Source organism: Megalobrama amblycephala, linkage group LG13, assembly GCF_018812025.1.
Source record: "Megalobrama amblycephala isolate DHTTF-2021 linkage group LG13, ASM1881202v1, whole genome shotgun sequence".
Taxonomy (NCBI): Eukaryota; Metazoa; Chordata; class Actinopteri; order Cypriniformes; family Xenocyprididae; genus Megalobrama; species Megalobrama amblycephala.
In genome coordinates this window covers 31,337,894-31,352,282 of record NC_063056.1, presented here as the reverse complement: position 1 = coordinate 31,352,282, position 14,389 = coordinate 31,337,894, and the positions used below count along the sequence as shown (strand labels likewise).

General features: G+C 35.4%; 2 protein-coding genes across 2 annotated transcripts; both read right to left on the bottom strand.

Annotated features, from left to right (window-relative positions):
- Nucleotides 1-1,251: 1,251 nt before the first annotated feature.
- Nucleotides 1,252-6,259, bottom strand: LOC125280815. Its single transcript, XM_048211560.1, has 3 exons — nt 6,227-6,259; nt 4,141-4,638; nt 1,252-1,764 (listed from the first exon to the last, which is right to left on the bottom strand). The coding sequence occupies exons 1-3, from the start codon at nt 6,257-6,259 to the stop codon at nt 1,594-1,596; spliced, it is 702 nt and encodes a 233-aa protein (XP_048067517.1). The 3' UTR covers nt 1,252-1,593.
- On the bottom strand, nt 5,990-11,831 carry LOC125244038 (interferon-induced transmembrane protein 10-like). The gene is made up of 2 exons (XM_048153959.1): nt 11,373-11,831; nt 5,990-7,052 (listed from the first exon to the last, which is right to left on the bottom strand). The coding sequence occupies exons 1-2, from the start codon at nt 11,748-11,750 to the stop codon at nt 6,912-6,914; spliced, it is 519 nt and encodes a 172-aa protein (XP_048009916.1). The 5' UTR covers nt 11,751-11,831; the 3' UTR covers nt 5,990-6,911.
- Nucleotides 11,832-14,389: the final 2,558 nt, after the last annotated feature.

Here is a 14,389-nt window from a genome sequence, read left to right as displayed (position 1 = left end):
AGGCACTCAAGAGTGTTAAGACTGAGTGCAATACATGTCCACAGAAGGTTTTTCACCTTGGGAGAATGCATATCCTCATTGTCATGTTGAAAAAATGGCCAACAATGCAGGGAATGAGGAAAGGGTAACATCTTCTGTTTCAAGTTTGTGTATTAAATTACACAGTGGTGTGTGAATTCATGACAGCATTGATAAAGCACAACTCCCTCACACCTTCAGCACTCATACATCCCTATATAAGAGCATTACTACCACTGAACTTTACTGTGGGAACCAGGCACTTCTCACTGTACTCCTCCTCTAGCAACACCATAACATTTTGGATGCTGTTAGATCCAAAATGATTGATTTGCTCTCATGAGACCAGAGTATTGATTCCCAGAATCTATATTTTGTAAATATGGGCTTTGGGAATGGCTAATTGTTAGACTTTATTGTGCTTTGTCTATAGTAGGTAGTTCCAGTGAGAACAACAACCATGCATGTCATTTCTGCAGGATGCATCTTTCTCTGTGAGATAAACAGTCACTCTTTTCATAACTTTTGCTGGCTCTGAGACACTCACTTGGTATTTCTCCTGCTCTTTGTCTAGCAAAAAAATCCCTCATCACTAAATGAAAGCTTAGAATGAAGGCCTGATTATTTCAGGGGCCTTGTCACAAGTCCATTGTTTTTGAATTTCTCTGTTACTTTTGCTATATTTTCACAGTTAAAACAATGATTTGGCAATCCTCTTGTACCACTGTCTTCTTTTGTGCTAAGAAATAAGTCTCCTGACAGTTCTCTCCCAAGTGGTGCCATTGTTGTCAGCATTAAGTCTGAGAATGATTCAGTGGGCTATATAGCACTTTTAATTGCCAAGAAATTACTTCTCTTTAAATGTTAAATTACCTATTGATCAAAAGTTGCCTTGAACTTACACTAGAAAAATTGTATTTAGTAACTTTGGGTGTACTCATTTTTTGCTACACATCATTTTATCACTTTGATAAGAAAATATTATTTTCCTGAATAATTTTGGCATGCTTCGTTGGTAATTGATTAAGCAGACTTGCTGGAACATTATATCTCTAAAGAACCCTGACATGTCTTCTAAGTAATTGAGTAATTGCTGACTTTCAGAAGTTTTAAAGGGGGTGTACTCATTTATGCTGTGCACTGTACATAGATAGATAGATAGATAGATAGATAGATAGATAGATAGATGGATAGATTTCTGTTATTGATAGCTCAAAGTTTTATGATGCAACATTAAGACAAGGAGAAAAACAACTATTTTAATTGATGATACGTTTACAGTCAAAGCTTTCATTTTCATTGTTTTAAAAATACAATAATGAACTTTTAAAAACCATGTGTTCAGTTATGTAAATAATAAGGCACACAAGTTAGTTACATGAAACATACTGAATCATTCCTCTCTGGCCCTATAGATGGAGCTCCTTACGCATTTGGAGTCTTACAGCTCTCATATCAATAACTTGAGCAACACTAAAACATTTAAAAGCAGACTACGAAAGCATTATGTGTTAATGTTTGTAAAACCCTCATCAACTATAACTTTCAGGTGTCCTACCATGATATTTCTGACACTTATGGTCTATATCGGTAAGAGTTAACTGTATTGACAAAATTAATGATATGGATGACAGTAATCAACCAGATGAAGAGGCCAACACCAACACTGGCATGGTTAAGGATGCGAGCCATTCTGGAGTTTCTGCTTGCTATTGGTTGGTGTCCAAACGTGTTAGCATCTCGAGTCTGTGAAAGTAAATTACAATAATATTACAAATCTTTGTATATTCTTAAATGACATGCATAAAACAAATCAAAGGGCTTCACAGGTCAGAATATAAATAAACACAAAAAGCAACTTATATATTTGATTTAAAGTGGCTGTCAAAAAATAACAAAACGCAAAATTGCAGAGTTCTTAAACATCAGTTATTGAAGATGCATTATAGAATTCCCACTAGTTTTTGCTATTTGTTTTTAAAGTTACTACAACTAGATTAACTGACTTGGCATAATTAGAGCCCAAGCCCAAAGGGGCAAAGGGCCCTACTATTTTCATAAGGTATTTTTTTAAAACTTTATGGACACTTTTGGGGCTTAACATGTTCAAAAACTCTTGAAACTTTGCACACACGTGGGAATCGTTGACGATCAGAAGCATGAGTATTACGTAAGCTATAGGGTAAGATGTAATAAATAAAAGAAAAGAATGAAAGGCTTCCAGCAGGCCGTCAGACCAAAAGGACCAAAGAAAACACAATAAATTATAAGGTAAATTTATTTTAAATCACAGAAGAAAAACAACAATAAATAAGGTGTTATTTTTCGTCAGAGAGATCAAAGGCCCAAAATAACAAACAAAACCAATCTAATAAAATAAAACAGCAATGTAAATAACCTATCACAAAGAAAAGAAAAATAAATGGGTCATTGACAGATAAGGTTTTTAATAGTGTAAAAAAACATAATGGAGATATTATTAATTTTGAAGTTTCATTAAGTGTTACCAATGAGAATATGTGGTTTTTATAACCAGTTAACACTGCTTTTGTCATTTTTTACAATATGGACAAAGTCTGTCACCAAAAAAAAAGTCATTCAGTTTAACCAAAATTTCGGTTTTACCGAATTAGACATTTGGTTATACAGAATGACGATATTTTCAAACAATGCTAACAGGCTGATATCTAGCTAGCTAGATATGAAACATTTTACAAGTTTTAAAATATTCCAACATTTTCCATGTTTTATTGCAGTTGTACAGAATGACCTGATGTTTCGGGACATGAATATGAGCAAGTGTAAACATTACTTTTTCAAATAGTTAAGAGAGAGTTTGTTACTTTGCTTCACAACCATGTGGTCCTTTGCAGGTGTCTGAATGATGTCATATCCTGTCACATGATATTGACCGCATGACTTGATCCATAATGGTCCCTTTATATTGGGTACTCCGAATGACATCAATGAAATGAATTTTTCCGGACATTCTTTCTCATAACAAAGCAACGACTTCTACACATAATTTTAATACCATTTTGCATTATGCTGATATATGATGTTATAAAATCATGCCAGAATAAAAAATATATACATTTTTTATATTTTAAGATATTTTAATCACAAATGAAATGGCTGTATTGGCCTTTAGACGGTTAAACTGTATGACCTTTTGACACATCAGAATCTTTAAAATACCTTTAGATGTAGCAAAATATAATTAAAACATTTTGGATTTATTAAAAGAGATCTAGTTGTACTACCTTACATACTTTGGATGCCATATCTTTGTTTTTTATTATTATTAAGGCATTTGGACAAAAAAATTACCTGTCGCACACGCCATTGACCCTCATATAATCAACCTTACCTAACTACACTAACAAAAATAATAATATATAAATGATATTCAAACAAAAGGGCAGGTCTCTCTTTCATTATAAACACATTCCAAAGGAAACATATGATCAAAACAAATACTCAAAACACGAAGAAGACATTTTGGTTCGGCGGCTGGCAGGAAGTCTTCAGTCTTCAGCCTCGTCCTGCTTACCAGTTAGTTTTACCTACAGTCATCAAACCCGTTACATATTGTTCTTATTGATCCAGACAACTTTCTAATTTACAGTCATTAGCTCTGACCCAGAGGAAGGATGAAATTTTAATCAACAATGTCACAACATAAATTTTGATTCAAATGGCAAACTTGGAAACAGGATTTGAATTCATCCTTGTTCCATGACGTTGAATGATCATTAAAAGCGCATTCTGTAAACAATAAACACTAATTTCTGAATATTTAAGTCATTCTTTGCATATATAAATGCTGGAATATGAACCTTGGTAAATATTGTAGTACAACCCTGGCCTTATTTTGTCTCTCTATTGTCTGTTTCAGTTCCACTTTGATTCTTTTATACTGACATGAATTGTAATCCTGTGAAGTCTTGTTTAACCCTTAATATAAAGTGATTTTAATGGAGAAGCTCTATAAAACAATATTTATGTCCTATATTATTTTAAAGTAAAGGTTAAGTGACTTATCTATTTAGTTTGAAGAGTAGGCCTATCATTTGTAAATATGCTAAGCGAGGCGAGACAAGTGTATGAACCAAAACTTACTGTGATGGAGTAAACAAGAGCAGCCGATCCCAGAGGTAAGCAGCAGCACAGCATGGTAAAGATGGAATAGCACATGTGATCTGGCAGTGGATTGGCCAGTGGAGTGAAGGACACATTAACTGGAGGCTGCACAGTGACCACAGTCTGCCCTGGATATGACCCTTGGATGCATTGGCCCGGTGCTGCCGGAGCTCCATACTGCTGGGCAGGTTGACCTGAAGTGCTGGGATAGATCTGAGATGGAGGAAATCCATGACTGGAGTACTGTGGAGGATCCTCCTGCAGCGGAAGTAAAGGATGCAATCCTTCTGTTGGAGACTTTTTGGGTTCCATGTTTCTTGCTTCTTCTTTTTTTCCTGCACTCCTGAAGGGATAAGAAAGATCTGTACGTCTGTCTCCTGTGTGAAGCAGCTGAAGACCGATCTGCTGATGCAGGTTCCTCTTTTGGTGACTGGTTGTGTTGTGCTGTAGGAGGAGGAGTGACAAGTGCAAATTGGCCTGTAGGTATGTGAGAAAAGAATTCATGTAATTTGTAGAATTTTTTTTTATTTTTTTTTATTGAAAGCTGTAGTGATTAAATCTTTTGTGACAAAGGTATCCAACATAAACTGCATTTGTGCTCACTATGTGAAGAAGTTTGAAAAAGTGACCTATTGATTCATAAATTAGTAGCGATAGTTAAAAAAAAAAAAAATAAATAAAATAAATAAAAAGAATGTCTGCATTCAATATCTGTACCCACAATGATTTAAAAATGAAAATGTTTGTATTGGTTTTTTAGGGTATTTGACACACACTTTCACTTTTGTTGTTGAAGGTTGAGTATTTGGAGCGCTAACATCCTTTGTGGTGTTTTTGGTCGTTGTGCTTGTCTGACTAATTTCACTTCTCATAAATTCTCAGGTACTGTAGGTGTTAACTGTCAGACGCATCACTTCCTGCACAAATGTGGTAAAAACCTGGGTTTCACAAATTGGCTAAGGGTTATAGCCTAACACGCTAAAATGTAATAACATCCCTGCATTCATTCAGTTAAATTGTATGTGTGTTTCTTCAAAGATCCTCAATCTTGAAAACATAGTAAACACACATATGCATAGTACAGTCTATAGTACAAATATACAAAGAAAATACATGTAAATAGAAAAAACACATTAAGAAAACATCTTCATCAGTTTGACAACTCATGTGCTGCAAATACTCACAACCCAACCAAATACAGAAACTCACTGCAAATACTCACAACGCACATAGGATCAGGATGTTAAAATAATAATAATAATAATAAAAAAAAACTCACCTTTCAGGTCATTACAACAGTTAAGCAATAAGTGTTCCCAGCAAGGTTCGTCACTTTTTGGAGTCCCTTTGAAACATTTCCATTGTGGTCTGTGCTATTGCAATGAGTTTCTGTATGGTTGTGTTGTGAGTTTTTATGTGTTGTCAAACTGAAGAATTTGTTTTCTTAATTTGCTGGTGTTTTTTTATTTGCATGTGTTTTCTTCAGTTGCAGCATGTTGAGCTGATAAACAGATAGATAAATAGACATCCAAAATGAAAAAGTATAATGAAATGAATGAAAAATATATATACAGTGCCGGTCAAAAGTTTGAAAACATTACAATATTTTTGAAAGAATTCTCTAATGCTCAACATTTGGCTGCATTTATTTAATCAGAAATACAGTAAAACAGTAATATTGTGAAATATTATTACCATGTAAAAGAACCATTTTTATTTGAATATATTTTATAATGTAATTTATTCCTGATCAAAGCTGAATTTTCAGCATCATTACTCCAGTCTTCAGTGTCACATGATCCTTCAGAAATCATTCTTATATGCTGATTTGCTGCTCAGGTATTCTTCATATTATTATTATCAATGTTGAAAACAGCTGTGCTGCTTAACATGTTTGCATAAAAGACTTTTGTTCAAAACCATTAAAACACTGTAATGTTTCCAGACTTTTGACAGGTACTGTATGTTAATTAAATACAACAATGGAATTCATAATTAAATATTTTTTCTAAATATATAGTGTCTTTCAACAATGTGGATCTTGATGGGAATATTTGCTTTGTACCTTGTTTCCATAGTTACCCTCATTTGTTTCCATGACTACTATTCACCTACACCTGTCCCTCATCATCAGCCCCTTGTTAGCCTTTGTGTATTTAAACACCAGTATTTCTTGTGTTCATTGTCTAGTCTTGTTCTTACGTGGATGTTATGTTTGGTACACTTATTCTCTTCCTGGAGCTCATGTTTGATTAGCTTGTTTATAAAACTCACTGCATTTTGATCCAGCTCTCCTTTGTTTTTTACACGTGTCAATGTAAAAAATATGCGCAGGTATGTACAAAACAAACAAACAAAAAAAAAACAGCACAGCTGCACACAAGATATTTAAGATAAGCAAAAGTCTAAAAAAACAACAACAAAAAACACAAGTAACTCAATAAAAAATATTGAAAATGGATTGTCATTTGGTTGGTCTTACAGACTCATGACAGACTCATCTGCACTGAGAATATATTCCTGTTATTAATTAATAATTAAGAAAATACAGGACAAAGTATTGTTCTATCATGATAAATTTAGCTGGCCAGTCAAAGCTTTCAATGTTTTAAACATAATAATAATCATAAACATAATTATCAGCATGTTTTAAGTGTAATGATTCATTGACCAAATAACATTTAAAAAGCAGAGAACCAAATCTATTTGTAATCTGCATCCAACTATGACAGCTCTAACAGCTGTTATCTCTAAATCTTCACAAACTGTAAGATAATAAACACTACAAGGAAGACAAGCCCAACAGCAACGGCGACATGATTCAGGGTGCGTGCCATTTTGGAGTTCTTCTCTGCTAATGCTCGCTGTCCTGAGTAGTTGGCATTTCGAGTCTGTGAAAACAATTATGAAACATAATGTTAACCACTTCTCTTTTCATTCTGAATTTCTCTGAGCTTATGGCACATGGGGGAATTCTCAAATGAGGAGCAAACTCATAGTTCAGCATATAATGTTTAATTTCCATTTGATGAAAGGTTCCAATGTTAAATATGTATAAATCTTTAACAAGGAACCAAAATTATATTTTTTATGTTTATTTATTAAAGGTAGAGTAGGCAATTTTGGAGAAGCAAGCAATAGCAAGCTAGCTTTGAAGGCATGAGATCCCACCTTCCCTCCAGAGTTGTGGTTCAGCCTTTGATTATTTCAAGAGATTAATTCATTTTCAAAATGATTCGTTCAGATTTGTTCACTGATTCATTCACTGATTCGTTCACTGATTCGTTCAGTGACCATTTCTTCATATTACATAAATATGCTAGCAGGTGGCAAAAAATAGTGTCTTATGTGTTATGCCTTAATTTAACGAACTTAGTTACTTGTAACAAAAAAAACCTTTTTATTAAAATGTGTGCCTAATCTAGACCCAACTCATTAAAGGTGCCCAAGAATGCTTTTTCACAAGATGTAATACAAGTCTAAGGTGTCTCCTGAATGTGTCTGTGAAGTTTCAGCTCAAAATACCCCATAGATTTTTTTTTATTAATTTTTTTAACTGCCTATTTTGGGGCATCATTAACAATGCACTGATTTACACTCGACGCCGCCCCTTTAAGACGCGTGCTTCCTGCCACAGGAGCTGTCGACTATATTACAGCGCATTTACAAAGTTCACACAGCTAATATAACCCTCAAATGGATCTTTACAAGATGTTCGTCATGCTTGCTGTATGGATGCTTCGAATTATGTGAGTAAAGTATTTATTTGGATGTTAAAGTTTTATTCTGAGTGAATTTGAGGCTGTCCTCCGTGGCTAACGGCTAATGCTACACTGTTGGAGAGATTTATAAAGAATGAAGTTGTGTTTATGCATTATACAGACTGCAAGTGTTTAAAAAATGAAAATAGCGACGGCTCTTGTCTCCGTGAATACAGTAAGAAACGATGGTAACTTTAACCTCATTTAACAGTACATTAGTAACATGCTAACGAAACATTTAGAAACATTTTCAACTGCTGACGTTTCCATAGAGCACAGCAGTAATGACTTTATGAACTTCTTTACTTGCAAGATTGATAATATTAGAGAGAAAATTAAAAACCGTTATCAGTCTGTAGTAGTTAATGAAGAGATGTCGTATCGATCACAGGTTCAATATGGAGTACCACAAGGCTCAGTACTAGGACCGTTGCTTTTCACTCTGTACATGCTGCCCTTAGGAGAGATAATTAGGAAGCATGGTGTTAGTTTTCACTGCTACGCTGACGATACTCAGCTCTATATTTCCTCGCGCCCTGACGAAACCTACAAATTCACAAAACTAACAGAATGCATAGCTGACATTAAAAACTGGATGACAAGAAATTTCTTATTATTAAATTCAGAAAAAACTGATATCCTAATCTTTGGACCAAAAACTTCCTCACGAAAAAACCTTGAATACTCTCTAACACTTGACGGGTGCTCCATTAAACCTTCGTCCTCAGTTAAGAACTTGGGTGTGCTCTTCGATACCAATCTTTCATTTGAAAGTCATGTTTCTAGTATCTGTAAAACCGCCTTCTTCCATCTAAAAAATATATCTAAATTACGACATATGCTCTCAATGACAAATGCGGAACAGTTGGTTCATGCATTCATGACCTCAAGACTAGATTATTGTAACGCTCTACTGGGTGGTTGTTCTGCTCGGCTTTTAAACAGACTACAGTTGGTCCAAAATGCGGCAGCTAGAGTTCTTACTAGAACCAGAAAGTATGACCATATTAGCCCAGTTCTGTCAACATTACATTGGCTCCCTATTAAACATTGTACAGATTTTAAAATCTTGCTTCTTACTTATAAAGCTCTAAATGGTTTAGCTCCCCAGTACCTAAGTGAGCTCTTAATGCATTATAGTCCTTCACGTTTATTGCGATCTCAGAATTCAGGCCAGTTGATAATACCCAGAATATCAAAATCAACTGAAGGCGGCAGATCCTTTTCCTATTTAGCACCTAAACTCTGGAACAATCTTCCTAGCATTGTTCGGGAAGCAGACACACTCTGTCAGTTTAAATCTAGACTAAAAACACATCTCTTTGCTCTTGCATACACATAACACATTATCAATACATTAACATTTTTCAAATCCGTTAAAGGATTGTTACGCTGCAATAATTAGGTCGGCCGGAACCGAGAACATTTCCTATAACACTAGATATACCTGTACATCAGAATAAGAATGGCATCTACGCTAATATCTGTCTCTCTGCTTATCCTGAGGTTTTCCGGGTGCTGGATCCAGGCCGTATCCAGATCAGATGGAGAACCTGTGTCTGGACCTGACTACAACGTAGCCCAGGAGACAATGGGCCTACAGATCCAGTTCTGGCTGCATCTATAATTCAGATTTTTAATCCCTGTATCCGCTTACATATATTTATATATAATCTATTTTTAATCTCTATAATAAAAATGTATAATTCAGATTTTGATCTCCATATCCATTTACATATATTATATATATCTTCCAAGGGGTTTTTTCCCTCCTAGGACTTTTTTCCCAGTGTTAGCACGCTGGGTTTTTCTCCTAGGGGGTTTTTTCCACCCCTGGGAGTCAGCTGACATTGGCTTAATGTAGCACCATCTTGTATATGTTACATATTACCATGCTTGTTTGTACAGCTTATTTTTAACCACTTCCCTTTTTTCTGTGCTTCTAATATGTAAAGCTGCTTTAAAAACAATTACCAATTGTAAAAGCGCTATATAAATAAATTTGACTTGACTTGACTTGAGAAAGACAATTTACAAATATCAGTAAAAATATCATGCTATCATGGATTATGTCAGTTATTATTGCTCCATCTGCCATTTTTCGCTGTTGTTCTTGCTTACCTAGTCTGATGATTCGGCTGTGTGCAGCTCCAGACGTTAACTGGCTACCCTTGTGTAATCCCTTTCATAATGTTGGGAACATGGGCTGGCATTATGCAAATATTGGGGCGTACACCCCGACTGTTACGTAACAGTCTATGTTATGTTGAGATTCGCCTGTTCTTCGGAGGTCGTTTAAACAAATGAGATTTATATAAGAAGGAGGAAACAATGGGGTTGAGAGTCACTGTATGTCTTTTCCATGTACTGAACTCTTGTTATTTAACTATGCCAAGGTAAATTCAATTCAAAATGAATCTAGGGCACCTTTAAAGAAACAAAATATGTTTAAATAAGTGGTTTAGATTAAGATTAATACTTCTTGAGTTACAAGCATGCAAACTTGAGGCAAAAAACACAAGAAGTGCTTTTTGCCATTTTTGAACTGCCACTTGTCACGGCCAGCTCGTTCTTGACAGTCCAATTTAACAGTGACGTCACATCCAGACGCCACACTGCCACCACCAGGCGAAGAAGAAAAAGACAGGGTCATAAAACACTGTTGGCATATAATGAAACAAAGATAGCTAGTCAACAGATTTAACAAATGACCTACCGATTCTAATTTGGCTCCAAATCTCTGGTGAAAATTGTGATTTTGACCCTCCTCTACAAAATAGTGGAAACAGTAAATATTCATCTGTGACATTTAATATTTTAGCTATATTTAGCAAAAATAGGAATTTTTGCTTATGAATTTTGAATGCCTTATTCTAAAATCATGTCCTCAAAGCTCTTAAAAGTCTTTTGATAGACCCAACTGTTTTTTTATACTGCGCCAAAGAAAAATCTGACTGTGAGCACACTAAAATGGATATGCAGCTGTATCTTTGCAAAAATTTTGTGTATATGTCATAATCATAGGCATGACTTGAGGGTGCATTCATCACAGCGCCACCTCCTGCTCAAAAGTTATAAATTATGTTATTATATTATAAATGCTTTAACTGATGTAATCTAAACAGCTTTTTGCTAACCTCATGATCATAGATGTCCACAAATATATTTTCTTTTCTGCCCTTATTCGGCTTGACCCCGTAATTGCTGCTTGCAGCTATATTTGTATTTATATTTGACTTTCTACAGAAAAAATATTAACAAAATTAAAAAAAATTGAGCCAGGGAAGTTTCCGAAATTTGGTTGATTTGACATGGAATGACCCCAAAATATGTTGACTTCTTTATCACAGTAACCTATGCAATTTTATGTTTAATTATGCTTATATAAATATTAAAGAAATGAAAGAAATAGTTTACAAATAAAAGGAAAGTACATGGACTAATACTTACAGACCAGGAGAAAATCAGTGCAGCGAAGCCCAGAAATAAGCAGCAGCAGAACATGGTAAAGATGGAATAGCACAGGTAATCTGGCAGTGGATTGGCCAGTGGAGCGGCGGTCACAAAAACTGTAGGCTGCACATCAACCACAGATTGGCCAGGATATGGCCCTTGGGCATAGGAGCCCTGGGGGACTGGCTGGCTTGGAAAAGAGGTCGGGTATCCAGCAGGATTGTCCTGGTATGCTGGTGGTGGTGATGTAGGCTGCAGCATCCCTGATTTCTCAAATGAATTCCAGGCACCTGGGGGCTGATTGCTGGGATCCATTTTTCTGATTATTGGCTTTTGATGTGAATTGTAATTTCCTTTGCCTTGTGCTCTGCACATATGTGTTGCTTTTCTCTGGTTCAGACTCTCATATAACTTGGCAATAAATGGCAGCAGCAAATGGGAGGTGAGTTATAGGTTGTAGGGGAGTGACAAGAACTTTGGCACTGTTCCCATCATGAAAAGCATATGAATAAAAAGCAAATTTACTGAACTAAACTTTTTTTCTTTTATACAAAATATATATTTTACAAAATAATTTGGACACTAAAATTGCTAGAGAAATCAAAGCCATGTGTCTAACCAAGTTGTGTTCAAAATTTGAAGTTGTGATATCACAAAAATTGAGTCTGCTAAAAGGATTTAAAGCACCGTTTCCAGGGTAAGGCAATGTCCGATTTCAATTTCGATGTTTTCACTGGATGAATTTTGAGTGTTTAAGCTTTCAAATGATAATAAGCTTGCCAAGTGTCCCACTACTGGAACATTGACAGTTAGGCTATGACCAAAACTATATTTGAAATATTTAATTTGTGTGTTCTCACAACACAGTGTGCGCCATCAGTCTATCAGTGTTGTCATGATGTCATTCTTCTGCATGCATGAATATTTACCTATTAGATTAATACTGACTCATTCCCTATAGATGCTCACTGTGAATTCTGCTTTGTTCAGTTGTCTTTATGGTTATATTTAAGGACACCTTCTGGTTTAAAATCTCTGACAATTATGGAAATCTGTTATCCAGCATGGATGATAATAAAGATAATGATGAAGCCTAAGACTAGCATGGTTAAAAGTACTATTCTGCAGTTTGTCTATGCTGTCTCTGGAGATGTTGGAGATGAAAGTTGAGAGGTTACAATAGTCTCTACATGGCTCATGAAAAAACACATGTCTGGAACATCATATCTCTAACCTCAAACCACAATTTGCAGTCAGCAAGAGATGTAAAAAGATGAGTGCTATTAAATGTTGAATTGGTATTAAAGTGATAATACGACTCACTAACAAAATGTCCACCTAGTGTCTATCAAGAAGAATAATTTCAGATTTTTCCTTGATTTACTTGATTAAAACTAAAGCAACTAAAAAAGTTAAATTAAATAATTTAAATGATCTCATTAATATTCCTAATCTATCCATAAACAATTATTTACACTGCACTACACCAAAAATACCTTCATTCATAATATTTCCTCATTCACACAGCTGCTGAGTTATAAACTTGGACAAAGCTGATGGCATTCAGTTGCACCAAACTTTCTCACTAACAAACAATTCTCACCTTTTTTATGGGAACAGGAACTATATAAATACCCAGGCAGGTAGTATATTGTTCCACAGGAACTCATATATGCTGTGAATATACAGATAGAGGAACTTTGAATCTATTTTGAGATAGAGTAAACCAACCTTTTGAACTTTTTTTTTTTTAATCTTACTCTTCACCAGGGGTTAAATCATGCCTGTGGCTGGAAAATTCAACCTACAGCTCTGGATGACCTATTCCTGCTGTATTAGCATTGGGTTATGGGTTATATTCATAGAATTTAATTGTATTATTAATATAGACATGTATTAAATATTAATAGCTGTTAATAGACTATTAATGAATGAGTGAATGAATGAGGCGTTTATACAGTATAGTGCTTTAATATGTTGTACACCCAAAGTGCTTTACAGTCATATCAGGGGACTCTCTGATGAGAAGTAATACTGTACTTTGTTGTGTTGCAGATGGTGATGGAAGGAGATGCTGGAGACGGATGACTGGGACACTCAGGCAGGTAGGCAGGTAGGCAGGTAGGCAGGTAGGCAGGTAGGCAGGTAGGCAGGTAGGCAGGTAGGCAGGTAGGCAGGCAGGCAGGTAGGCAGGCAGGCAGGTAGGCAGGTAGGCGAGGAACGTTGGAGACAGGTTAGTATAGCGTTTGGAGTCCTTGAGGTAAGCATACAAATGGCTGTAGTGCAAACGAGACCGGACAGTGAGTGTGGAGCTTAAGTGCTGGTGTTGATGATGGTGTTGATGGTCTTCAGGTGGCGGTGATTAGTAGGCTGGTGATTGAGTGCGTGGGTAAGGGAGTGAGGTGGAACCTGACGTGTCTGTGACACATTTACTCACCCTGTTTTTTTTTTTTCTTCTAATGCCTTATACTTGACATTCTTTTTCAGACCACAAAATAATTTACTTTATTTTAGGGTTATTGACTTTATTTTAGGGTGAACTAGGCCCTATGCTTTTAAAAACTGATGGATGGTTGGATAAAAATAAAATAAAATAAAAACAGTAGAAAGTGTAAATGTGCAAAACAGATTATACATGTACTTTTAAAAGTTTGATAAAATACGACATCAGACTCATATTGTTAAATACAGTTCTGTTATTGATTACTCAGTTTTATGAGGTAACATTGAGGCAAGAAGGCAAACAAATGCTTTAATTGCTGATACATTTACAATCAAAGCTTTATTCAATGTTTTAAAAATACAATAAAAATACATGTGTTTTAATTATGTAAATAATAAGGCAGATGTGTTAGCTACATGAAACATACTGAATCATTCCTCACTGGCCCTATAGATGGAGCTCCTTACGCATTAGTGCCTGGTTTCACAGACAATACTTAAGCCTAGTCCAGAATAAAATGAATGTTTGAGCTGTATTAACTGAAAGTAACCTGCATTGACATCTTAAAATA